Raw genomic sequence first — 20,187 nt, forward strand, 5'->3', positions numbered from 1 at the left:
ATATGAATTAAGTTAGAACTACCAGCTTTATAAGGGGCTGATGGTTTTGAAAGTGAACTGTTTACACCGTGGCTGTGAATCAGACTGAAGGCACAGATGTAGGTGAATATCTTGCTGAACTTCACCACCCGTAACTGCCAGAGTACAAGTCTGCATGTTCCCTCACCCACCACAAAGTCCTTTCCTTCCACAGCTCAGTGAGATGAGAGCCCTAAAGCAGATAACGTTAAACCTGCAAAAAAGAACAAAGGGCAACTGCAGTGACAAACCTTTAGCTTAATTGGATTGGAAACTGATAATGGGTATAATGTCAAGGGCGATGTCCATGTCACATCTCTGCAAGGAGATAGCGACTGCGGCATAGCTGTGATCAGAGATGCAACTGAATTGTGTTGTACGGTTTCAGACACGCTGCAGTAACTCAGTTGCGTAGCACTTGCACTCTGGGCACTGCTTTAGTTCCATCAACAGTTAAACTTTCAGCTTGAGATTCATGTGACTGGTGAAGATTTTGAAAGTATGTCTTATCATCTCCTAAACTGGAATATCTTAACGTCACATTCAGCAGCATTACAACACTGGTGGGTATTTGACTGGTCAGTTTTTAGACCGCACCTCCCACTTTGATTTTTTTTTTTTCTGAAGAACAGGGGCTGATCTAATATAGGATCATTAATACTGGTTATGGATACACATCTTAGTGTGCACTTCTGTAGAGATACATGCGCTCCGAACGATCTCCAAAGAGACTAAAACTGTATGTGTTATGCCTTTGTCACAGATAAGTACCAGCTTTCCCCACTAAAAAAAAAGAGACTTGATATGGCAATGAATAAATCCTCTACCTACCTTTTCTAGGTAAAAAGAAAACAGTTAAATGAAACCTGAGGTTCTGGCTCTGTATTTTGTTCGGTCTTGCAGGGCAGTGGCCGTTGAGGCCGGTGTGACCGCGCTGCGGGTTTGTGCAGCGCTGCAGGTCAGGCTCGGTCAGCGAGTGCTGAAAGGCCGGAGTTTTCAGCCAAGTGCCAGACAGTCTGCAGAGCATTTCTTTTGTAATGGTCTGTTTTATTGGAAAAATAGAATACATAAACCTCCTTTTAACTGAAAAAGGATGATCGTTTACAAAGCGGGGTAAAACTTGAGGTTAGTTTAACAAAGCTGTTAGGCTCGGAAATGCATAGAGAACGAATTCCAGTGGAAAAGCCATATCCATGCAAATGTATGCCAAAAGTGATCAGATTAATGCCAGCCAATCCTCTTAAACTCATATCCCTTCAAAATGCACAGAGGAATTCTTGGATTATGAATTAATGCCACTGTTAATTCTTCGTTGGAGCACAGTGTTGCACTTAATCAGGCGCTCAAAAACAAAACGGCTCCTAGGAAGACCTAAAAATAGTAGAGCTGAATATCTATCAATTATGGAACTTTAATTAGAGTAAGCAACCTGCTGTGGGAAATGGGTTTACAGAAGGTGAGGCTTCTCTTCAGAAAAGTGATCTCTAGTCGCTCTCCTGGGCCGGAGGAGGCAGGTCAGCCTGTGTGAGCCTAATCCTTCACAGGCTCGCTCGGGCTTGAGTTCCTCTTGGCCTCCGGAGCTTGGAAGACAAAGGTTTATTCTTCCAGGCCATTCAGCAGTCGTGTAACTGCTGCTGCCCAGATCTGCATCTTATTACTTACTCCACACACTTTGATTTTGCTAGTTGGCATTCAGTTTGCTCTCTGCCTGCATGTGTGCTGGTTTGCGGCAGGAGGTGGCACCATCCTGGGCGCTTCTGTAGCACAAACCAGGCTCCAGAAAGAGATGAATCCCAGATTAGTACCCACAACTATTTGTTGTGCCCAATTTAAGGCCGGTAATTCTGTCACCAGATCACAAAGCCCTTTTCAAAGGGAGATGAATATTGGACTTTTGTTTTACACGTACAGCATTTCACTTCCATTTCTTACGTATTTACTAAACCTGAGTGAGAGATTAACGTGAGCTAATCAAGTGAAGGGCCATGCATGCCTTGACTCTCTGGTCTTCAGTCGGGTGAATTATTTTTGCAAATAGCTCGTCTTATATCGCAAGACACTTTTTCTCCTTGTTTGCCTTGTAAGCTTTTGTGATTTCCTCCCCCTCAGCCCATTCTGCCCTCCCCGTTCCCTGCTCCCCAGTCAAATCACGTTTGATTGTGCGAGTTCCACAAATGCAAGTCCTTAGTAACTCTTTCTCAGCTTTATCTATACTATTGTTTCTCACCAAATGACCATGATCATCCCACCAGGTCATTAGGAGATGTAGGTGATGAGTCCAAAGGAGACGGCATCCTTGGGCAGACTGACAGGACTGCCCTTGGTTCTGTATCCTGGCCTGCTGCTGGCTTTTTGCTTCCCTCTGTGTGTTGCATTGCGGAGCCAGCTGGGCTCCACATTCCCAGATATTTGGGAAATGAGGCATGGGTAGATAGTTGAGTGAGCGGGCTCCTTACCCACCACGAGCTGTGCTCTCCTCTGCTCTCAGTCAAAGCTCTTGCCGAATTCTAGATCGGTATTGCTGTTGCTTTTAGTAATCATCTTCCTTCCTGAGATGATGTGATAGTGCTGAAGGATTAGTGATGCAGACTTGAAACTGAAATCTGGGGTGATACCTCTAATGAAAATAGACTTTAAATTTCATGCAAATAAGTGGCTGTGGATGTTGGTGGGATCCTGCTGCCTCTTGGACTCTTCACATCCCCAGGCACAGGCTGCACCAGAAGCAGCATCACTATTTAACGTGTCCCAGATGCTTCGTGCTGAGTCAGCACCTGGATTGTTCCAGCAGCAGCATGCGTGTGATCATCTTCCTCATTGTAAAGACAAAATCAGTTTCTAAACTTTTGAGTAACCACCGATCTTTATCAGCCTTTCTGGATCGTATAAGGAGAATATACAGTTCTTTTCCATAAAACTGTTTATAGATCAGATATTTACCACAAAATACTCTCCACAGCAAGTACTGTGAGGTCATTAGCTGTAAGGCATGTGAAACACCCTATAGTGTAAATGACACCTTTTTTTGAGATCCGGAATATCTGATACACTATTCCGTGACTGGTGGACGCTGCAGATTAGCTCACCGTGGGGAGCAAACCTGAGTTAAAATCCCATTCTGCGTGTCCACCTCCCGATGGTGCCGTCACTTTACAACACCCTGGTAAGGAGGGCGTGAGGGTGGTTGTCCCTGAGCTCTGAGCCTCCTTCAGGGCAGGGGAGATGTGTTTGGTCATGGTACACCTTTGTGTGTCTCTGCAGCAAGCCGCTCAGACAGTCCTCGTGGAATAACTGCTTTTTTGGGTTTATTTTTTTTTCAGAATAGCAAACCTGAAGATACAACTGGCTAAGCTTGACAGCGAGGCCTGGCCTGGTGTGCTGGACTCTGAGCGGGATCGTCTCATATTAATTAATGAGAAGGAGGAGCTCTTAAAAGAAATGCGATTTATTAGCCCCAGAAAATGGACTCGAGGAGAAGTGGAAAGACTGGAGACGGAGAGAAGGCGGCTGGAGGAAGACCTTCAGGCTGCTAGAGACACGCAGAGCAAAGCTCTCACTGAGAGGTAGGTTCCCGGGTGCAGGACAGAGCTCGCCTTGGTGGACAAGAGGCAATCGGGAACAAGCAGCAGCATCCCCGACTGGATGCTGATAGCAGCGTGCCCACGGATTGCCAGGAGACTGCTTCTGCTTAGGAAGTTTCTGAAGTCATCTCCCAAAAGGAACCGCCTGCAAGGCTTCCTCCCCAAGCGGGGAAAGGTTGTTGTTCCTACAAATGGATCCTCTGTGAGAATGTGAGAAATGCTCGAAATAGCCCAGGATGATGTTAGCGTACTACGATGTTTCTGTATGCAGCCAGCACCTCGCAGCAGCTTCGGCAGTTGCTGTGCAGTCTGGAGCTCGGTAAATGTCAACAGATGGAATTTTAAATTTTTAAAATTTGCTGTTTGTTCTGAGCATCCTCGGCTGTGATTCCTGTAGGAACTGGTATTTGACAGGGCTGTGGGTGTTGCATGGAATATCCTGTGAATCAAAATGAGCTGAAAAAAATGCCAGCTATCCTCCCTAATTTTACTTGTGTTGCAGGGGGCGATCTCAAGAGAATGTACAGTGAGGATGAATACTGCATTAGGCACTGCCTGCACGCGCTTTACAATCTGGATGTGGGTGGCTACAGCAATGTTACTTTTAGCTGCAGCCTCCTGGATATATATGGAATAGGCATGTTGCATTCACTAGTGCTGTGGCTTTATATTTTCATTTCTTCTACATGCTCAGTGTCCAGACTATGCCAGTTTTCTACATAGCCTTTTCATGGTTTTATCATGCTGGAAAAAATATAGGCATCTCAGATGTTTCAGCTGCAGGACTTTTACCATCCCGAAAGATCTGTGGTTCGACAAATGTTTCTGGTCTTGCCATAAGATGAACACTTGCATTTGTGATGTTTAGGAATGTGGTCCTGTTCTAGTGTGCCTAAGAAACAGCACATTTCTGGAGAAGGATTTCTTGCCCAGAGGCCTATTAAGTCAGGGTATGAGCACCCACGTGCATGTTTGTCTCTCAAACCAGTTCAGGTGTGAAATAAAACTGAGATGTTGCTGAAGTCCATAACCCATGTAAAGCCCCAATGAGGTGGTTAATAACTAAATCATGTAAACCTTAGTCATCCATAGACCTTACTGAAAGCAGGTGAAAGCATTTACACCTTTATTAGCATGGTAAATACAAGAATGCAATAGTGTATAACAAGCAAAATCAGACAGACTTTTTTTGAGAGCTGATCCTAGAAACATTAACTTTTATAGTACTAGCTCTAATTATTTTCCATTGTGAATGTTTGCAGGATTGAGTTCCACATTTTAAGAGTATTGGAAGTCGTAAATACCTACGTATCTTGACCAAATTCTGACCCTCATTAAACTCTGTATTCTTAACTTTTGTAGGATTTCATAGAAAAAATAGAATTTTCCTTTATTTCTCATTTTAAGTAGGAGCTTTAGCTCATCTTCTTCTATCTTCTCTTAGACTGAAATTGAATAGCAAAAGAAATCAGCTTGTCCGAGAACTGGAGGAAACGACACGACTCGTAGCGATGTTGCACACGCAGCTGAAGAGGTACGTACCTTTTACAGGCGCTGTGGGTGCTTTCCCTGCACACCGTGTAACTGCCTTTTTCTGCTAACGATTTCATCTCCCAGCCGAGACGTCTAAAAGGCCTCTCAGTTACAGCCCTGACCTCAGACCCCTGTGTAGTCAATGGAAAGAGCAGCCTCGAGGATTATACATCCCACTCGGTTTAGATGTGGTGGTGCCTCTGTGTGACAACAGGAGGAATTTCTGTGATCCCTTCCATTTTTGACATGTAGCATTTAGGTGACTAGCGATAACTGAGGTTTTTTACTGACGTTTGAATTGCTGAAGTATGATATTCATAAAGTATGTTAAAGACAGCTTAACATTCACCCAGCAAGTGAAGTGAATCTTCGTGATGCAACTACACATTAATGTATGACTGTCATGATAATATTTCTCTAAATTCCAAGTGTGCTGTTGCTTGCAATGCAGACAATGTATTGAGATATCCCTGAATCTCTTGTGGTGCGTTTGGTATATAGAAATGTTTCTGCAATCGTAATGTGGTCTGGTTGCTCAGGCTGTAGTTCTGGAAGAGCATAGGATTACTTTTTTCAGACAAATGCACGACTGCAGGCAGTAAGGCCAAATCATCATGAGCTTAAACTATGCTTTTATAATTTTGATTAGGAAGAGAGTTTGGTGAAGTTTTTGTTTGGCTGAGGTTTTTCCTCTCGGTGTGTACTGAATTTACTCTGTTTGTAGCTTCTGCTCCGCTTGGATTCTGTTTCATTTTGTGAAGATGACACCGAAAACACTGGAAAGAAATCATAGTGCAAGACTGACATGTAAATAAGCCACCATGGAGAATAGCTATCTGTGATGCTCTTATGCAGTGGAAATGCATCCTATTTTCATTTCATCTAGCTGATTAGGGATCTTTTGAGGTGACTGAGAAGCATGTGAAACTAATTTCTTCCTAACTATGTGGCCAGTGTTCTTGGCATGCTCCTTCATAAGAATAAGCATTTGTAATTAACCCCATCATGCAAAATGTCTGGCATTCAAAGGTATGCACAAAATGAAGCTGAGCCCAGTTTTTTGACAGGGAAAAGATTAATAAAAAACTTTCCCTTTCAATAGTGAAATACATTGGAAAGCTGTAAATTTGTTACTGCTGCCATGATCTATGTAGATTACCAAAATGCAAAAATATTTAACGTGTTCCAGTTACGTTTCAACCAAAAGCTTTTTTGAACAAACATGATACAGTGCACATCTGTCATACAAATGCAGAAGACATTTTGTGCCAAAATTATACTAAATTCTGCCTACTTGCCTTTTTCTCATAAGGTCATGGGCATAATTGTATGGATGCAGCTTCTAGCTTTTAGCCCATAAATAAGGGATTATTAGGCTTATTAACATCCTCACTGTGTTTCAGTGGGTAACTTAAGCCACTTATACATATGCAGAATTTTTTTAACAGGTAATCCATATCTGAAGTGAGGGTTAAGGGTCTTTATACACAGTCAGTAACAGGCAAGGTATTTAATATCTGGAGCAGGAGTGTTGGTTTAAATGGAATTTCTAGGGCTGGTATATGTTGTAGTTGGTACTGGAGGATTTGTTGGGTCTCTTGAGCAGAAAACAGTGTGCTGTGGTGTCTGGGCTTTCTCGTCTGAAGAGGCTTCTATTCAGCACCTGCTTAAAATTAATTTTGCTGTCAGTTACATTCTGAAACTACATCTCTAGGAATAAATAATTCACGAGAACTGATTTCACAGCCCAGCCCCAACTCTTGCTCTCCTGGCCCTGGATTCCTCTTTCCCGTAGGTAAATCCTGCCGGGTTTCCAGAGAGTTGTGCTGTTGCCTTTTGGCTGGGGGTCCGAGATTGAGGCAAATGGAAGGAAATTTCCACAAGGTCAGGCAGTTGGTTGCAATAGCTTCATCTTCTTGCATGGGCCTTGCTGGTTTTTGCGGTCTGCTTTGGGGATTAAAAGGAGCTATAGATTTCCATCCTGACAGATGTGGGAAGATAATGTTGTCATTAATTTTATTGGATTTGAAACTATTCATTAGAGTTGTTTTGGCTAAACAAGGAATGTTCTGAGGTTGATATGGTGAGTAGAAAAATGTGTATGAACTGTATTTATTTTTATTGAGAAGTGACCCAACTTTTCCACTCTGTAGACTGTGGTTCTGGGTTGTTGTGGGGACTAATGCGTATGGCCTGAGCTAACAAAGCACAACGTACCATGTGGGCTGAGTGATCTGGTGACATTGCAGTGTTTTCCTGAGAAGTCAGGAGATACAGCGTGATGGTTTTCTGACTTGTTTCCTTCAGTCTCTCCACCAGCATGCTTTCCCTCTCCTCGAGTAGCAGCCCTGGTTCCCTTGCATCGAGCAGAGGATCTCTTGCCACCTCCAGCCAGGACTCGTCCACCTCAGCCAGTTTCACTGACCTCTACTACGAGCACCTGGAGCAGTTGGAGCAGTTGGACTCGGACTATCAGAACAAGCTTGACTTGCTCTTAGAAGGAGCCACTGGATTCAGACCGTCAGGCTGTATCACCACTATTCACGAAAATGAAGTAGCGAAAACTCAGAAAGCAGATACCACCAGTCGCGTACAGGCTCTGAGATCATTGTCTGGTACTCCAAAATCCATGACGTCGCTGTCTCCGAGGTCATCTCTCTCTTCTCCGTCTCCACCTTGCTCTCCACTGGTGATAGACCCACTCCTAAGTGGTGATGCCTTTTCAAGCCATATGGATTTTGATGATGCAGAGATAAGTACAAATCTCTCAGAACTCGCCCTCAATACTGGGAGCGGCAACTGTAGACTGGAAGAGCCTAGAGCAGCAGATAAACATCTAGGTCAAGGTATGGTGACAAACTGTGTGCGTGCACATGCATGCATTTATTTTTAATGTAGTTTATAAAACACTGAGAGGCAAGTATTTCAAAAGCTGTCAGTCATCTTGATATCTTTGTGTTGAAGACTGTATTCAACTGTCTGTTCTACCTTGCTTGGGAAAAAGGGTTGGTATTTTAATTTGTACACAAAAAATACTGCTGATCTGATGAGTCTTACAGAAGATTGTACCGAAGTGTGTTTTTAGTGCACACAAATTACAGGGATTTCATGTGCAAATGTAAATGCTTGTGGTGGGGCGCCTGGTTTAATTTGGCACTTATCTATTCAGGATGTCATCTAGTGCTTTGGGTCTGAAACTTAGAGGCATGTAGTGCCATGCTGACACAAACTTTTTGGCCAAGCTTTTGAGGGTGAGTGGGAAGGGCATTTAGTTTAATAGTTAACACATGATAATAAAAGTGCTTCCCTGTCACTTCGGTGTACACAGCATCTTGCTCTGGTTCCCAGTAAATCAGTGGCAATGAATTTATTAACTTGAGCTGAACAGACATGTCAGGGCTGTGCTTGAATTTCTGTTGTTTTGAGGGGGATGGTCTCTTAGCAACAAGAACATGTTTAGATCGTGAGCATGATAAAATTAGACATTTAGAGATAGGGGATGTTCTCATACATGCATATGGCCTGTTGGTAGGTGGGAAGGGTTCATCGCTTTCGAGAACGGTGGCTGGAATGAGGTGGATGGAAGGGAGCAGAGTTGGGTTAAATCCAGTGGAAATGAGTGAAACAACTGGATTTGTAACTGCAATGAAGAAGAGCTTTAAAGGCAATATAAACTTGCGGCCCGTAGTCATATGAACCAGCAGTGCCATTTGTTTCTGTTCTTCGCAAGATTACAAACCAGGCTGTGTGAATAAAGGGAACTAGCACCATGTTATCACTGCCTTCTGCGCTAGGAGGGCTGATACTATTTAACATACAATAAAAGACAGGCGTGCGGTTCTTCCCCTTTGAGCTACCATTTTCCTACAAGGAAAAGGTTTTATACATTTGAGTAGGAAACAGTAATTATTCTTATTAGAACTAGGTGCTGATTAGTTTTAACCTTTTTAGCTCTTCAAGATTTGTCAGGGCTCTTAAAGTGAAAGCTCGGGTATTAAGCAGATTAAGTGATTATTGCTGTTAGCCAGTCAGCAGACAAAATAATCACCATAAGTAGTTTATTTCAGGGCTATAACGAGATGAGATTTTACTCCTCAGGCATTTTTTGGGGGGGCTCGGTGTGACACCCGAAACACGGCGGCTGGAACTGGGGTGGTCGGTACTTGGTCTCATGGCCAAAGCACGCTCACGTGTTCCTGTAAGCAGAGTTCAGTAATATATATCTGAGGGATTTGCTTCTTGTTTCTGTTAGGACAGAACCTCTGCTATCTTTGAAGCTAAAATAAGGTTTCCTCTCTCACCTGCGTGACACCTGAGCGGTGTAGGTGAAGCTAAAAGGAAAACCTGAAGCCTGGTAGATGTGGTGTTCTCTGAGGAAATGGCACAGGTGAGGACAGTGCAGGATGTGGCTGTTCAGGGCCGTGATGTGGTGTGTCCAGGAGAGCCCGTGGAAGGGGAAATGGCAGGAAGTGAAGAGCAAACTCTAAGTTCCTGATACGAGTGGAAAAACAGGTCAAAAAAATATAGGAAGTGCTATCTGCCTGCTCGGAAATATAGAAGAGAGTCGGGTCATTTCTGAAGTCTTCCATAAACTTTCTTTAGTGTGCTACCTCTTTGGAGACTTAAAGCAGAAAATGCAAGTTTTGTGTTAATTAGCCCCATTGAAAAGTTACAGGTTCAGTGTATGTGTGAGACTTGCAGGGCTGAGTTTCCAGATCCTTTGCAAAAAACCAAAAAGTAAGGTAAAGGATGGCTGCATGCTGAATCCTTCCCAGGGAGCTGCTTCCTCTCCATTCAGGTTTGCACTTTAGCATTCCGCTGCACAAACAGACCCTTCACTGCTGGTTTTGTGCATCCCCCGTACAGTGGTCAGTAATGAAGACTTTCTGGGTTGGAATGGCTGATTGTCGCTGGCAGTTGAAGGAGATGAACAGGTTGAGGTTGCTGAGTCTTACCTGCCGTGTCCCTCCTGCTTCACCGTGCGGCGTTTCTGGGAGCGGCACCTCAAACTCAAACAACTTGATCTGAAAAGCCGGCCAGCGGGGAAGAAATCATTTTCATATTAAAACCATGGAATAGGGGGTGCAGAGCAGCACTGAGGAGGAAAGAAACATAGTTTTGACCCTGCACCCGTCCCTCCAGCACAGCCTATGATCGAGACTGCAGCAGCAGCCAGGCAGGAGGGAGCATGGATTAAACTGTGAATGCCAGTATTAAATGCATCCATTTGTTTCAGTGAGTGACTGATATATTGTGTTACAGATGCTAACATTTATTCATGTGGTTTGGCCTAAGGGGAGGAAGTTTGGACATTTATTTCTGTCCAGCTGTTCCATGGGAATACCAAGATGAAAAATACCATTCAGTCATGTTGTCAAAAAATACATGGATAAATGGGCCCAAATTGCACATGTGCACTCAATATATTGACGTTACCTGTAGCACCCTCTACTGTTAATTGTAGAACAAGTCCTTAAGTTCCTTACATTATTCCATAACCCTATGTGAAGCTTGCACACTTTTTGCACCAAGGTTTTTTCAAAGCTATATTTAATTCTTCAAGTCGCTTTGAGACCGGGGAAAGAAAAAACAAAACAAAAAACCACACAAACTGGTTTGCAATAAAGAAAATATGGGATGGAAACTATATAGTGATTAGGGGGCACGTGCTTTCCTTAGGCTATGGGAAAGAGGGACCACTTCTGAAAGACAGAAGCCCCTTGGACAGGAACGCGTTGCTGCACTTGTGCTGTGGGGTCGCAGCTGCTCCTGCTGGGACAAGGTGGCACCTCCTCGCCCTTGGCGGGTGCCCCAAAGCCCTGCCAGAGAGGGAGAGCCAAGGGCTGGGTACGTCCCAGCCCTCGCTGGCCACCGTGGCAGGCAGAGCTCTCCGGCCTCTCGGCTGAAGCACATCTCTGCAGAAATGCGATGGCTCCAGTGAAAAGGTGCAGAATTTGCAGAAGTGCCCAGGGCATATCTCCCTGTTTTGTAGCACAAGAAATCTAAGTCAAGCACCACTCCTTGCTTCAACTTCCTTGGTTTCTCTTCCTTACCTCCTTTCCCTGCATTCCTGCATGTGGTTTCTATTTTGAATCGTATAACCTCTCCTTTCCATGTTCAGCCACCTAACCTGGTCTTTCTGGACCTATATTCTGGGTAGGCTAACCTTTTGGGTTCAGGGTGGTGGGTTTTTTTGCTGTTTCCCCTCCTTGAAGCTAAATTTTTGATATAAGCTCTCCAGGTGGGATATACCCTTCAGCATGAGCAGTGTTCATTTGCCTGGCTGCTGCTCTCTGGGGTAGCTCAAACCAGCCCCTGCTTAAGGCTGACTTGCAGTGGAAGCTGTTTTGTTGGTTCCGATATGTAACTCCACTGGAATTCACAAGTTCTGCTTCCTCTGCACGTTGCCCACCTTGTCCTGGGCACCTCTCTGCCCTCCAGGTGCTTGTGAAGCCTCTCTGTGCGTTGCCTGCGAGGACCTGTGCCCATGGAGGTGCGGGGGCAGCCACGCGGCACCACCGGTGTGTAACCTCTGCCTGTGCGCACACGACTGCAGGGAACAAGTATGAAATGGGCATGGACTGTGCGATGAAGCCCTGCTCTCACCTCCACCGCATGGGTTGTTCCTCTGGTTGTCCAGGGGCTTTTTGTTCTCCAGGGCACGTTCCTGAAGCACTAACCTGATGGTGGCTGTTGAGCGCAGCCTTCCCTGCCTGTGTCCTCTCTGTCTGCAGAATCATGCTGTTGCTTAACAATACATGGGTGGGGGAAAAGTGCAATTCAAGGGGAGGATAGGACAAAAGCTGCTGCTGATCCAGACAGTTCGTTTTCATTAACACCTGTTTCTGTTTTCCTCTGTGCTTTTCTGATAGGTATAAATACAGCTGGAGGGACAGCACTGAAGGTGGCGTGTGTGTCAGCTGCAGTGTCTGATGAATCTGTTGCTGGAGATAGCGGGGTGTATGAGGCATCTGTACAAAGGTAGACATCAGATCTCTCTCTAGGAAGAAGCCAATGACTCCGCTTTGCGCACAGGAGTCAGCTGGAATAATACCAATTATGATCTTTTTTGTCATTTGGTGGCTGAACTTCTCAATCTCAGATTTCTTAACACTTCTGAGAAAAACATGAGCAGGTTGAATTTGATTATCAAAGTGACCCATGCTTCCCATAATAGAAGCAGCTGAAAGCAAGCACACGGAGAACTGTTTGAACAGCCGGTGTGTTTGTGGAGGTGCTGGTAAGCTGTGACTGCTGCCTTGACGGGGGTAGCAGAGCCATCTGGCAGGTGTAAAGTTCCCTTCCTGTCACTCAGCCGTACTGGTGTCAATGACAGCCCTCAGTCAGCCCGAGAGGGCTTTGGGTTGTTGAAGGTGGACAGCAGAAGCACCTTGAGCTGCCTCGTGGACGTGTAAGCGCTGTGGTGCAGCTCCCCAGTGCCTGGAGCCAGTTTGTGGTTCCGCAGGACTCACAAGTGTGGAGCTGACAGTCAGAGCTTGGCCTCGCTGCTCCTGTGGGGCTCGGGGCCTCCTTACTGCTTCCTAAAGCTGTCTGGGGTGCTTTGACAAAAAGTTCACTGGAAGGTACTGATCTTACTGATACCTGGTTTAGCTGCATCTGACATGGGGTTTCTTACTATTTTATTGGCATTGGGATGAATTGCTGGGTCATTTCTTGAAAGACACAACTGTAGAGGTGAAAAATTCCTCACCTCATATCCTCCCCCATTCATTACGTTCATTAACGCTCTAGATAAATGAGTAGGTTTTTATGTTTACAGCACAATGCGCTTTGACAAGAACATGCAGTGCTTCTGTAAAGCTGAGCCCATGGGCCCAAGACAGGCAGTCGCAGATGGGTGTCTTACAGCCCCTGTGTCCCCACAACAGGACACAGCACTGCAGCGAGGGCAGGAGGGATAAGGTGTGGCAAGGACACAAGGCATCCCACGCACACTCAATGCGTCTGATGTTCCTTAGTGTCCTTTGGGTTGTTGACTTACCAGCCTTTATAATGACTACAGCATCACTGTGGTGCCTGTAATAAATGGTGAGGGCAGGGTGAGCCATACAGTTGTCCTCTGTAGCTGAGATGTAATGAAATATGAGCGAGTGCTAAATAATATGGAAAATACTTAGAAGAATGCTAATCCTCTTTTAATGTGCTGCAGCATAGCCTCTGAGTCAATTAGGCAACGTACGTACTTTTGGGGACTTTCAGCACATAAAAGCCTTGGAGGAGGAGTACATTGAGAGGAGAATGGTGCAGGTAGTGGTTCTGAGTAACACCAGGCAGTGCACTCTGTCACTCTTAATGTGCTTAGGGAAGTTTGGTTTCTTAAAGAAACAAAGGAATGAATTAAATCTAATGAAACTTGAGAATTTTTGCTGTCATGATGCAGAACAGGATTGCAGTTATTAAGTCTCATTTCTGCTGCTGGGCAGTCAGCTGTCTTTACTAAAATCCAGCCAAGGGGACCCTTTAAAAATTCCCCACTGCCTTATTTTTGCAGTGTCTTTTGTGTGGCTTTTCTTGGCAGTGAAGGGGAAAGGCATATGACTTTCTGCTGATAAGCACTGTAATACATACCTCTGAGGATGATTGCACTTCTTAAATGGGCTTTCTTTTAGCTGCTAATTTTACAAAATCCATATAGCCAACCCCTGAATGGAAGGGCAAGCACCTTGTATCACCTAAATGCTGGCACTTCAATAAGAGGGAAATCAAGGCCTAAATTGTCTTTGGTTTCTTTCAGACCATGTGTGTCAGAAGCGATGGTGTTTGACAGTGACGATACAGAAGCAGTTGGGACAGCTAAAGTGCAAATTGCAATGAGGTAAGCACTACACATTTTTATTGGATATTCTTCAAATGGAAAGAACGATAGATGGGATGTAAAAGATAGTGCTTTCTGTTTTCTTATCCTGTTTATCCTGTCCTATTAGTATTAACTAATTAATGCCCTCTGGAGTGTAATTGAGATTCACACTCGCCTCTAGGAGGTCCTTGGCCCAGTTATCCTCTTTCACATCAGTGAAAATCAGCGGGTGACGGTGTGGTATGAGGTGCAAACCAGCAATGGGAGCACTGATAGCGCTGGGCTGGAGAGAGCCTTTTGCTGGCTTGCAGTCCTCGTTAGCCTGCAGCTGGTGGGGAAAATCTGCTGAGAGTAAATGGAATCGGAATCATTGGCCACACTTGGATCCCATATTGTGGGTCAGGTGTAGGAAGGCAGGTACAGAGCATCTTCCTTAAAGGACTTAGCGGAAGATTATTTATGATTTGAGGAAAAATAAATAGCGCAAAACTGTCTTGTCACGGCCATCAATGGTAAAACAATAGTTACCCATCATATCCTCACTGTTGTATTTCTACTTGTAACTTTTTTATGTTACAGTTGTAATATAAGGCCTTTCAAAAGGTTTTAGTTACAATACAGCAATTTTGCTAGACCCCAGGAAAAGCAATGTGTCTTAGGTCAAATCTGTAGTCTGTCATGTCTGAACTCTGATGTTCTGGACTGTTCTGAATTCTAGATGTTCTGGTAGCAAAACTTCACATAATATGAAATTGGTTTTGTTTTAAACAAAGCCATGGTCCCAGTAGAGTTTTGCCTTGTCCGTAAATTTTTTATGTTTGTTTGTGTTAATGAAACAAGTGGAACACTCGTTCATGGAGTCCAAGGCAGACATCTTTACTAATACTGCTTTTTTGTGTCTTTCCAATTCAGATATGATGACAAAAATAAACAATTTGCGATATTGGTCATCCAGCTGAGTAACGTTCCAGCACTGCTGTTACAACCAGATCAAAAAGTGTGAGTGGGTGAAATAAACATGCTTAAGTATTTGTATGCGATTCCAGCGGGAATTAAACAGATGTTGGTTTTTGTTTTTTCACACTCTTAAAAATGTACCCTTTTTGAAATGGTTCTACACTTTGCTATGTGTAGCAACATTTGTGAACTGAATAAGCTGACAAAAACTCGATTCATTTTTGCGTAGCTGTTTCTACCTACAGAAGGGTACGCGAGCAGTGTGACAGGTTGCACAGGCGTAAACAACCATGTAAAACACAGTCCGATGGTGTTCGATTACAGGATGCAGAAGGATGAAGTGTACAGCAATTCACGCCACTTCATGTCTCTGATCTTGTGATGAGATGTACCTTTTTTTCTCAGTCGACTGATACTCCAAAGAACAGAACAGGACAGTGATGTCCGCAGTGCTTAGGCTGAATTTCACTTGCAGCTTTATGGAGGGAACTGCAAACCTGCACGGTAGAACTGATAGCAGCGCTTTCTTCAACAGGAACATCCGCGTGGCTGTCCTGCCCTGTTCAGAAAGCACAAGCTGCTTGTTTCGCACAAGACCAGTGGAAGCTTCAGACAATCTCGTGTACAATGAAGTATTTTGGGTTTCTATCTCTTACCCGGCATTACGCCAGAAGACTTTAAGAGTCGATGTTTGCACTGTAGATAAGTCTCACCTTGAAGAATGTTTGGTTAGTATTAATCTCTATTTTTATATCTTTGTGTTTGTTTCCTCTTTCGAATTAGGCAAAATTTTAAACTCTGGAGTATGGCAATTTCTCTGAAAGTGTTCTTGATGGTCCTTAGCTATATGATCTCTCACAGTGTTCTTTGCAGTAACGATTTTGATCAAGAAAAAACCAAAAATCTGTTAGATGTTTTGTTACAGAGCTAGTGGTGACTTTGTCAGACTACTAGATTTCCCTTCCCTCATGACTGAACCTGAAACCTTACCTATTTTTCTTCATTTTGTAAACATTTCTTGTAAAGTAATCGAGAATGGACTTCTCAGAGGTATTTGGAAGCCACTGTAGAATATTAAAGACCTCTAAAGGATTTTTTCAAAAACTACTATTAATCTACACTATTGAAATCTATATGAGTATAGGGTTTTTTTTAGTGCTAGTGTTGCCATAGCCAGCTGTTCCCTATTGTTAGAAAAGCTTTTTTGTAATTCAGTATTACCTGAGCAAGCTGATTTAGTAGAACTGTTTCTGGAGTATTGTCCTCCAGAACACGAGCAGGGTGTGTTGAGCTGGGACAGAAGCAACCATTAAGTTACAGGAAAGCTGATATTTTGTCCTGCACATGTTCTGTAGCATCTCCGTTGGCTGGAGGGGTACATGTTTTATGGCGATTCTGCATTTCTTCCTCCGCTTCCTTTGCAAAGTGATACATCTGTTTTCCAAAGGGTTTTTCTCTTTTGGCAGCATGCACAGTCCTGCAGTAGCTGAGCTGCAGGTGGGCGCACACTGAGTGCAGGGGCTGGACTGGCCTGGGGCAACCAAGTCCACTCAGACGTGGATTAAATAAATTACAAATCAGTCTTACTTTGAGTTTGCATATGTCAGGAGGTGTGTACTACATGTAAAAAATGACAAGGTTAGATGAAGAGGAATGGAATTAAAATGAAAGCACCTCACTCTGAGGCAGTGATTTTTGTGAGCCTTGCAGATTTCTTGAACGGGGATCTTCATCTCCTGTTCCTTTCCCTTTTTCCTTGAACCTCTGGCTGTAATTTATCCAGGCTGCAGTAGCACCGTTCATACTTCTGGATTCTTGTACACAGGAGCTGTAGTGATTCACTTGCTACTTGGATTGGAAGCCCTAGACAATATAAAAAATAATTAAACATAAAGTGTGTACTGTGCTGTTGAAATGGGGATAAACAAGGCAATTTTTCTTTTTGTCAAACTTGCCAAAGTCAAATAGTTCTGGATTTCAACTCTCGTTTCTTCTTACTGATGTGGTAGTTGTTCATTTTAGTATGACACTAAAACTATGGTTTTGCTCTCAATAGGGCGGAGCACAAATTAGCCTTGCTGAAATATGTAGATCCGGAGAGAAATCAACCCGTTGGTATAACCTCCTTAGTTATAAGTATCTGCAGAAGCAAAACAGGAAAAGTAAACAAGGAAACATTCACTCCGAAGCACCCTGCACTGAAAAAACAGTAAGAACAACTGCTTAAATCAAACAAATCTCTTGTAAACAGTACTAATGAGAGGGTTTATGTGGCTGAAGGACTGTTACGATAGACAAGACATGAAGACTGGTGTGTTTATATTAGAACTTGAAAATGTCATTAAGTGCAGCAAAATAATTAACATGTCAATTACAGATATGCCCTTGTCCTGGGCTAAATACTTACTGAACTCTGCTCCTCTGGAAGCTGAGGGATGTGGGATGTGGTCCGGTGTAAGTGACGTGTGATCTCCCGCCTTCCTCCCGCTGGACAGTGCACTTGCTGAACGAGCCGGGGCGCAGCGGGACCTTTGCACGTGCCCGGCACACACCACGCTCGGCCTGCGTCCTGTCCCCGCGTCCCCACGCGTGCTGGTGTCACCGGGGCGGTGGGCGGGGGTGCTCACGTGGGGCTGCCTGAGCACAGGGTGAAAATGGGCTCGGGGACACCACAGTGCGGGGAACACCACTCTGCCGGCACCAGAGGAGAGCTGGGTGGGCTGTGCGAGCAGGACAGAGCTTTGTGGGTTCTGAGAGTTGCGTCTTCACCAGGAATCTCTTGCTGTCCTCAGGACTCGGTCTCGGCGCTCTTAGAGCAGACAGCTGTGGAACTGGAAGCTGTGGAGAAGAAATTGGAGGAAAGCAGAAGCACTTTAACTGGTGGAGAGAGCTGGTAGGTAGCAACCCGCTGTCCCGGCATTGTGGGCTGGTCAGAGCATTTGGAGAGTCACGTGCAGAGAAAAAAGCAGATACAGAGCTGTGGGAGGCGGCTTCTGTCTCCTCCCGTTTTGGTGAAAAGTCCTGTTTCTTCCATTCTGGTGGCTGTGCTTGGGAAATGAGAACAGAGCTGATAAACGGTAAAAATAGTCAATAGCACTATGCTAATTGTGTTATTCGTACCACATTCTGTGGACATCCATGAAAGCTCCACTGTATGGTGCAAGGCTTTGCTTTAATATTAATTTTAGCTGCTGTTTACATTGTTCAGGTTCAGATGTTGTTAACGAAACCCAACATGAGAAATAAAAAGCAAGCCTGACCAGTGGGTTTGATGGAGATGCCAGCTGTGAGTTCAAAGGACCTGAAAAGGATGTTAAAACAATATTTCAATTTTGTTTGGCATCGCTTTTTAAACTAAGACTAATGGCATCCTGAGAGCTCCCCTTAAGATGTACTCACCTTAAGCTCCGACCACACGGCTGAACCCTCAGCTTGATTCCTTTGAAGCGAGATCGGTATGAAGTTTTTGGCTGTAATGGTTGCAGTTTCACTCCAGTTTCAATTATTGCCTTATAAATCTGTGTTTGTGTAATGTCAGTGGCTATGGGACTTGCCAGGTACAACCAGCTGCCTTGGGACATGTTTCTGCCCAGCAGCTTACGGGCAGTAGCTCCTGCTGCAGTACCAGAGTATTGTCCACAACAGGCCAGTTCAATAACAAAGCTGTTCTTAACAGGCAAGATGAAGATGTTCCTGATCAGGAAGAACAGGACGAGATCAGTGAAAATGAAGCAGAGGAGGAGGAGGAATTCTGTGCTGGAAAATCACTGTGGGAAACAGAAGAAAGTCTGGATTCCCAGCTGCACATGGAAATAGCAGTGAAGGTAACGTTGCAGGCCTTTTGAACAGAAAGATGAGTCAAGCTTTCCATTGCCCAGCTGACTGGTTGCTGTTGAGCTGAGCAAGGCTATAGCTGTTACTTGAAAGTTCATCACTGATATTTAAATGTTGATCTACCTGAAATCTTTTGAATAACTCTACATGACCACTTTGTTCCACAGTTAATATGGCATTGCTTCGTGCCTCCTTTTTGCTGCTCGTGAAAACTGTTTTCATTAATGTGATAGTGGCTTTGACCTCGTTTAATTCTGAACGTACTTGTAGTCTGACAGATGTGCTGTACACGTGCTCTGTGCACGTACATTCAGGGATTTGGATCTTTGCTGCAGATGCACAAGTAAGGGAATGGTGTTAAAAATCATACCTCTGTTTGCTGGGAGGTTGACAGGTCACGTTGATGTGCTGAATCAACAGGCGAAGCTCGTTGGGGTCAGTTGAACAGCAATCAATGGCCACAAAGCCCGTAGGGAGCGATACAGTTAATGTAGCAGCAGCTGGGTTCAAAGAGGAAGGTCTCAGGAGACCCTGCATGAAAAGGGCTAAAGAATATGTGGTTTTGAATGTGACGCCCCTGGGACTGAAGGCGGAGACGTGTCACAGGTGTCTCAGGCAGGCGTGGGTGTGTGTCACTGGTGAGATGGCAAGCTGGCACTCACACCGCGGCATCTGTCTTCCAGGTGGATAAAGAAACGAACACAGAGAACCTCGCACAGTCTTCTACCGTAGTGCGTCCGAAAGACAAAAGGGCAGCAAATCCACCCCAAACTCAGTTTGTCAGAGGTAGCACTATCATCCGCTCGAAAACATTTTCACCAGGACCACAAAGTCAGTATGTGTGTCGGGTAAGGAAAATGCAATCTTGGGGTTATAAATACCGTTTTCCATTAATGAATGCACGATAACAAAGTTCACTTAGTCTAAAATTTTCACAGTGACCTGACACTGTTTTCTTCTCTCCCACTTTGACTTCAGAAGTTGCTCTGTCCTCACCTCCTAGACAGTATCTTTCCTGGGAACTTATAATATTGAGCACAAATTTATAAAACATATGTGTGCACGTGTGCTTGCGGTACACGCAGCACGTTGAGATGCCCAGACTAACCTGGAAGGGCCACTGTAAGACAGGGATGAATAAGCTGCATATCAAACCCTTTCCTGCTGCTTTAGGACTATTCTGTGCTAACTTGAACTGACTTAGCTGTGTCTACCTGACTTCAGATGAGGTGAACAGGAAACCTTGATAGAACGGGAATAATAGAAACAGCTGATAATGTCAGCAAAATATTGTGGAAGCTCGGAAGTGTCTGGTGTGCTTTGTCTGAAGGTAACTGAACAGGCTGGGTCAGGGTGTCACTTCCACTGCTTTGAAATGTTTGTTCACAATTATTTCCTGGATGGAGGGTCAGCCTAAACTATAACTCATCTTTTAATGGAATCTGC

The 20,187-nt window shown here is 44.4% G+C and overlaps 1 protein-coding gene across 1 annotated transcript in view; it reads left to right on the forward strand.

Moving 5' to 3' along the window:
* Positions 1-20,187, forward strand: part of WWC1 (WW and C2 domain containing 1) — a 66,679-nt gene that overhangs the window by 42,555 nt on the left and 3,937 nt on the right. Inside the window, exons 9-19 of the mRNA XM_065030098.1 lie at positions 3,339-3,581; positions 5,044-5,133; positions 7,440-7,978; positions 12,005-12,113; positions 13,888-13,968; positions 14,863-14,949; positions 15,443-15,635; positions 16,964-17,116; positions 17,700-17,800; positions 18,584-18,731; positions 19,425-19,589. Of these exons, the coding sequence (XP_064886170.1) occupies positions 3,339-3,581; positions 5,044-5,133; positions 7,440-7,978; positions 12,005-12,113; positions 13,888-13,968; positions 14,863-14,949; positions 15,443-15,635; positions 16,964-17,116; positions 17,700-17,800; positions 18,584-18,731; positions 19,425-19,589 (1,909 nt within the window). The remainder of the gene's footprint in view (positions 1-3,338; positions 3,582-5,043; positions 5,134-7,439; positions 7,979-12,004; positions 12,114-13,887; positions 13,969-14,862; positions 14,950-15,442; positions 15,636-16,963; positions 17,117-17,699; positions 17,801-18,583; positions 18,732-19,424; positions 19,590-20,187) is intronic.

Source organism: Columba livia, chromosome 14, assembly GCF_036013475.1.
Source record: "Columba livia isolate bColLiv1 breed racing homer chromosome 14, bColLiv1.pat.W.v2, whole genome shotgun sequence".
NCBI classification, from domain to species: Eukaryota; Metazoa; Chordata; class Aves; order Columbiformes; family Columbidae; genus Columba; species Columba livia.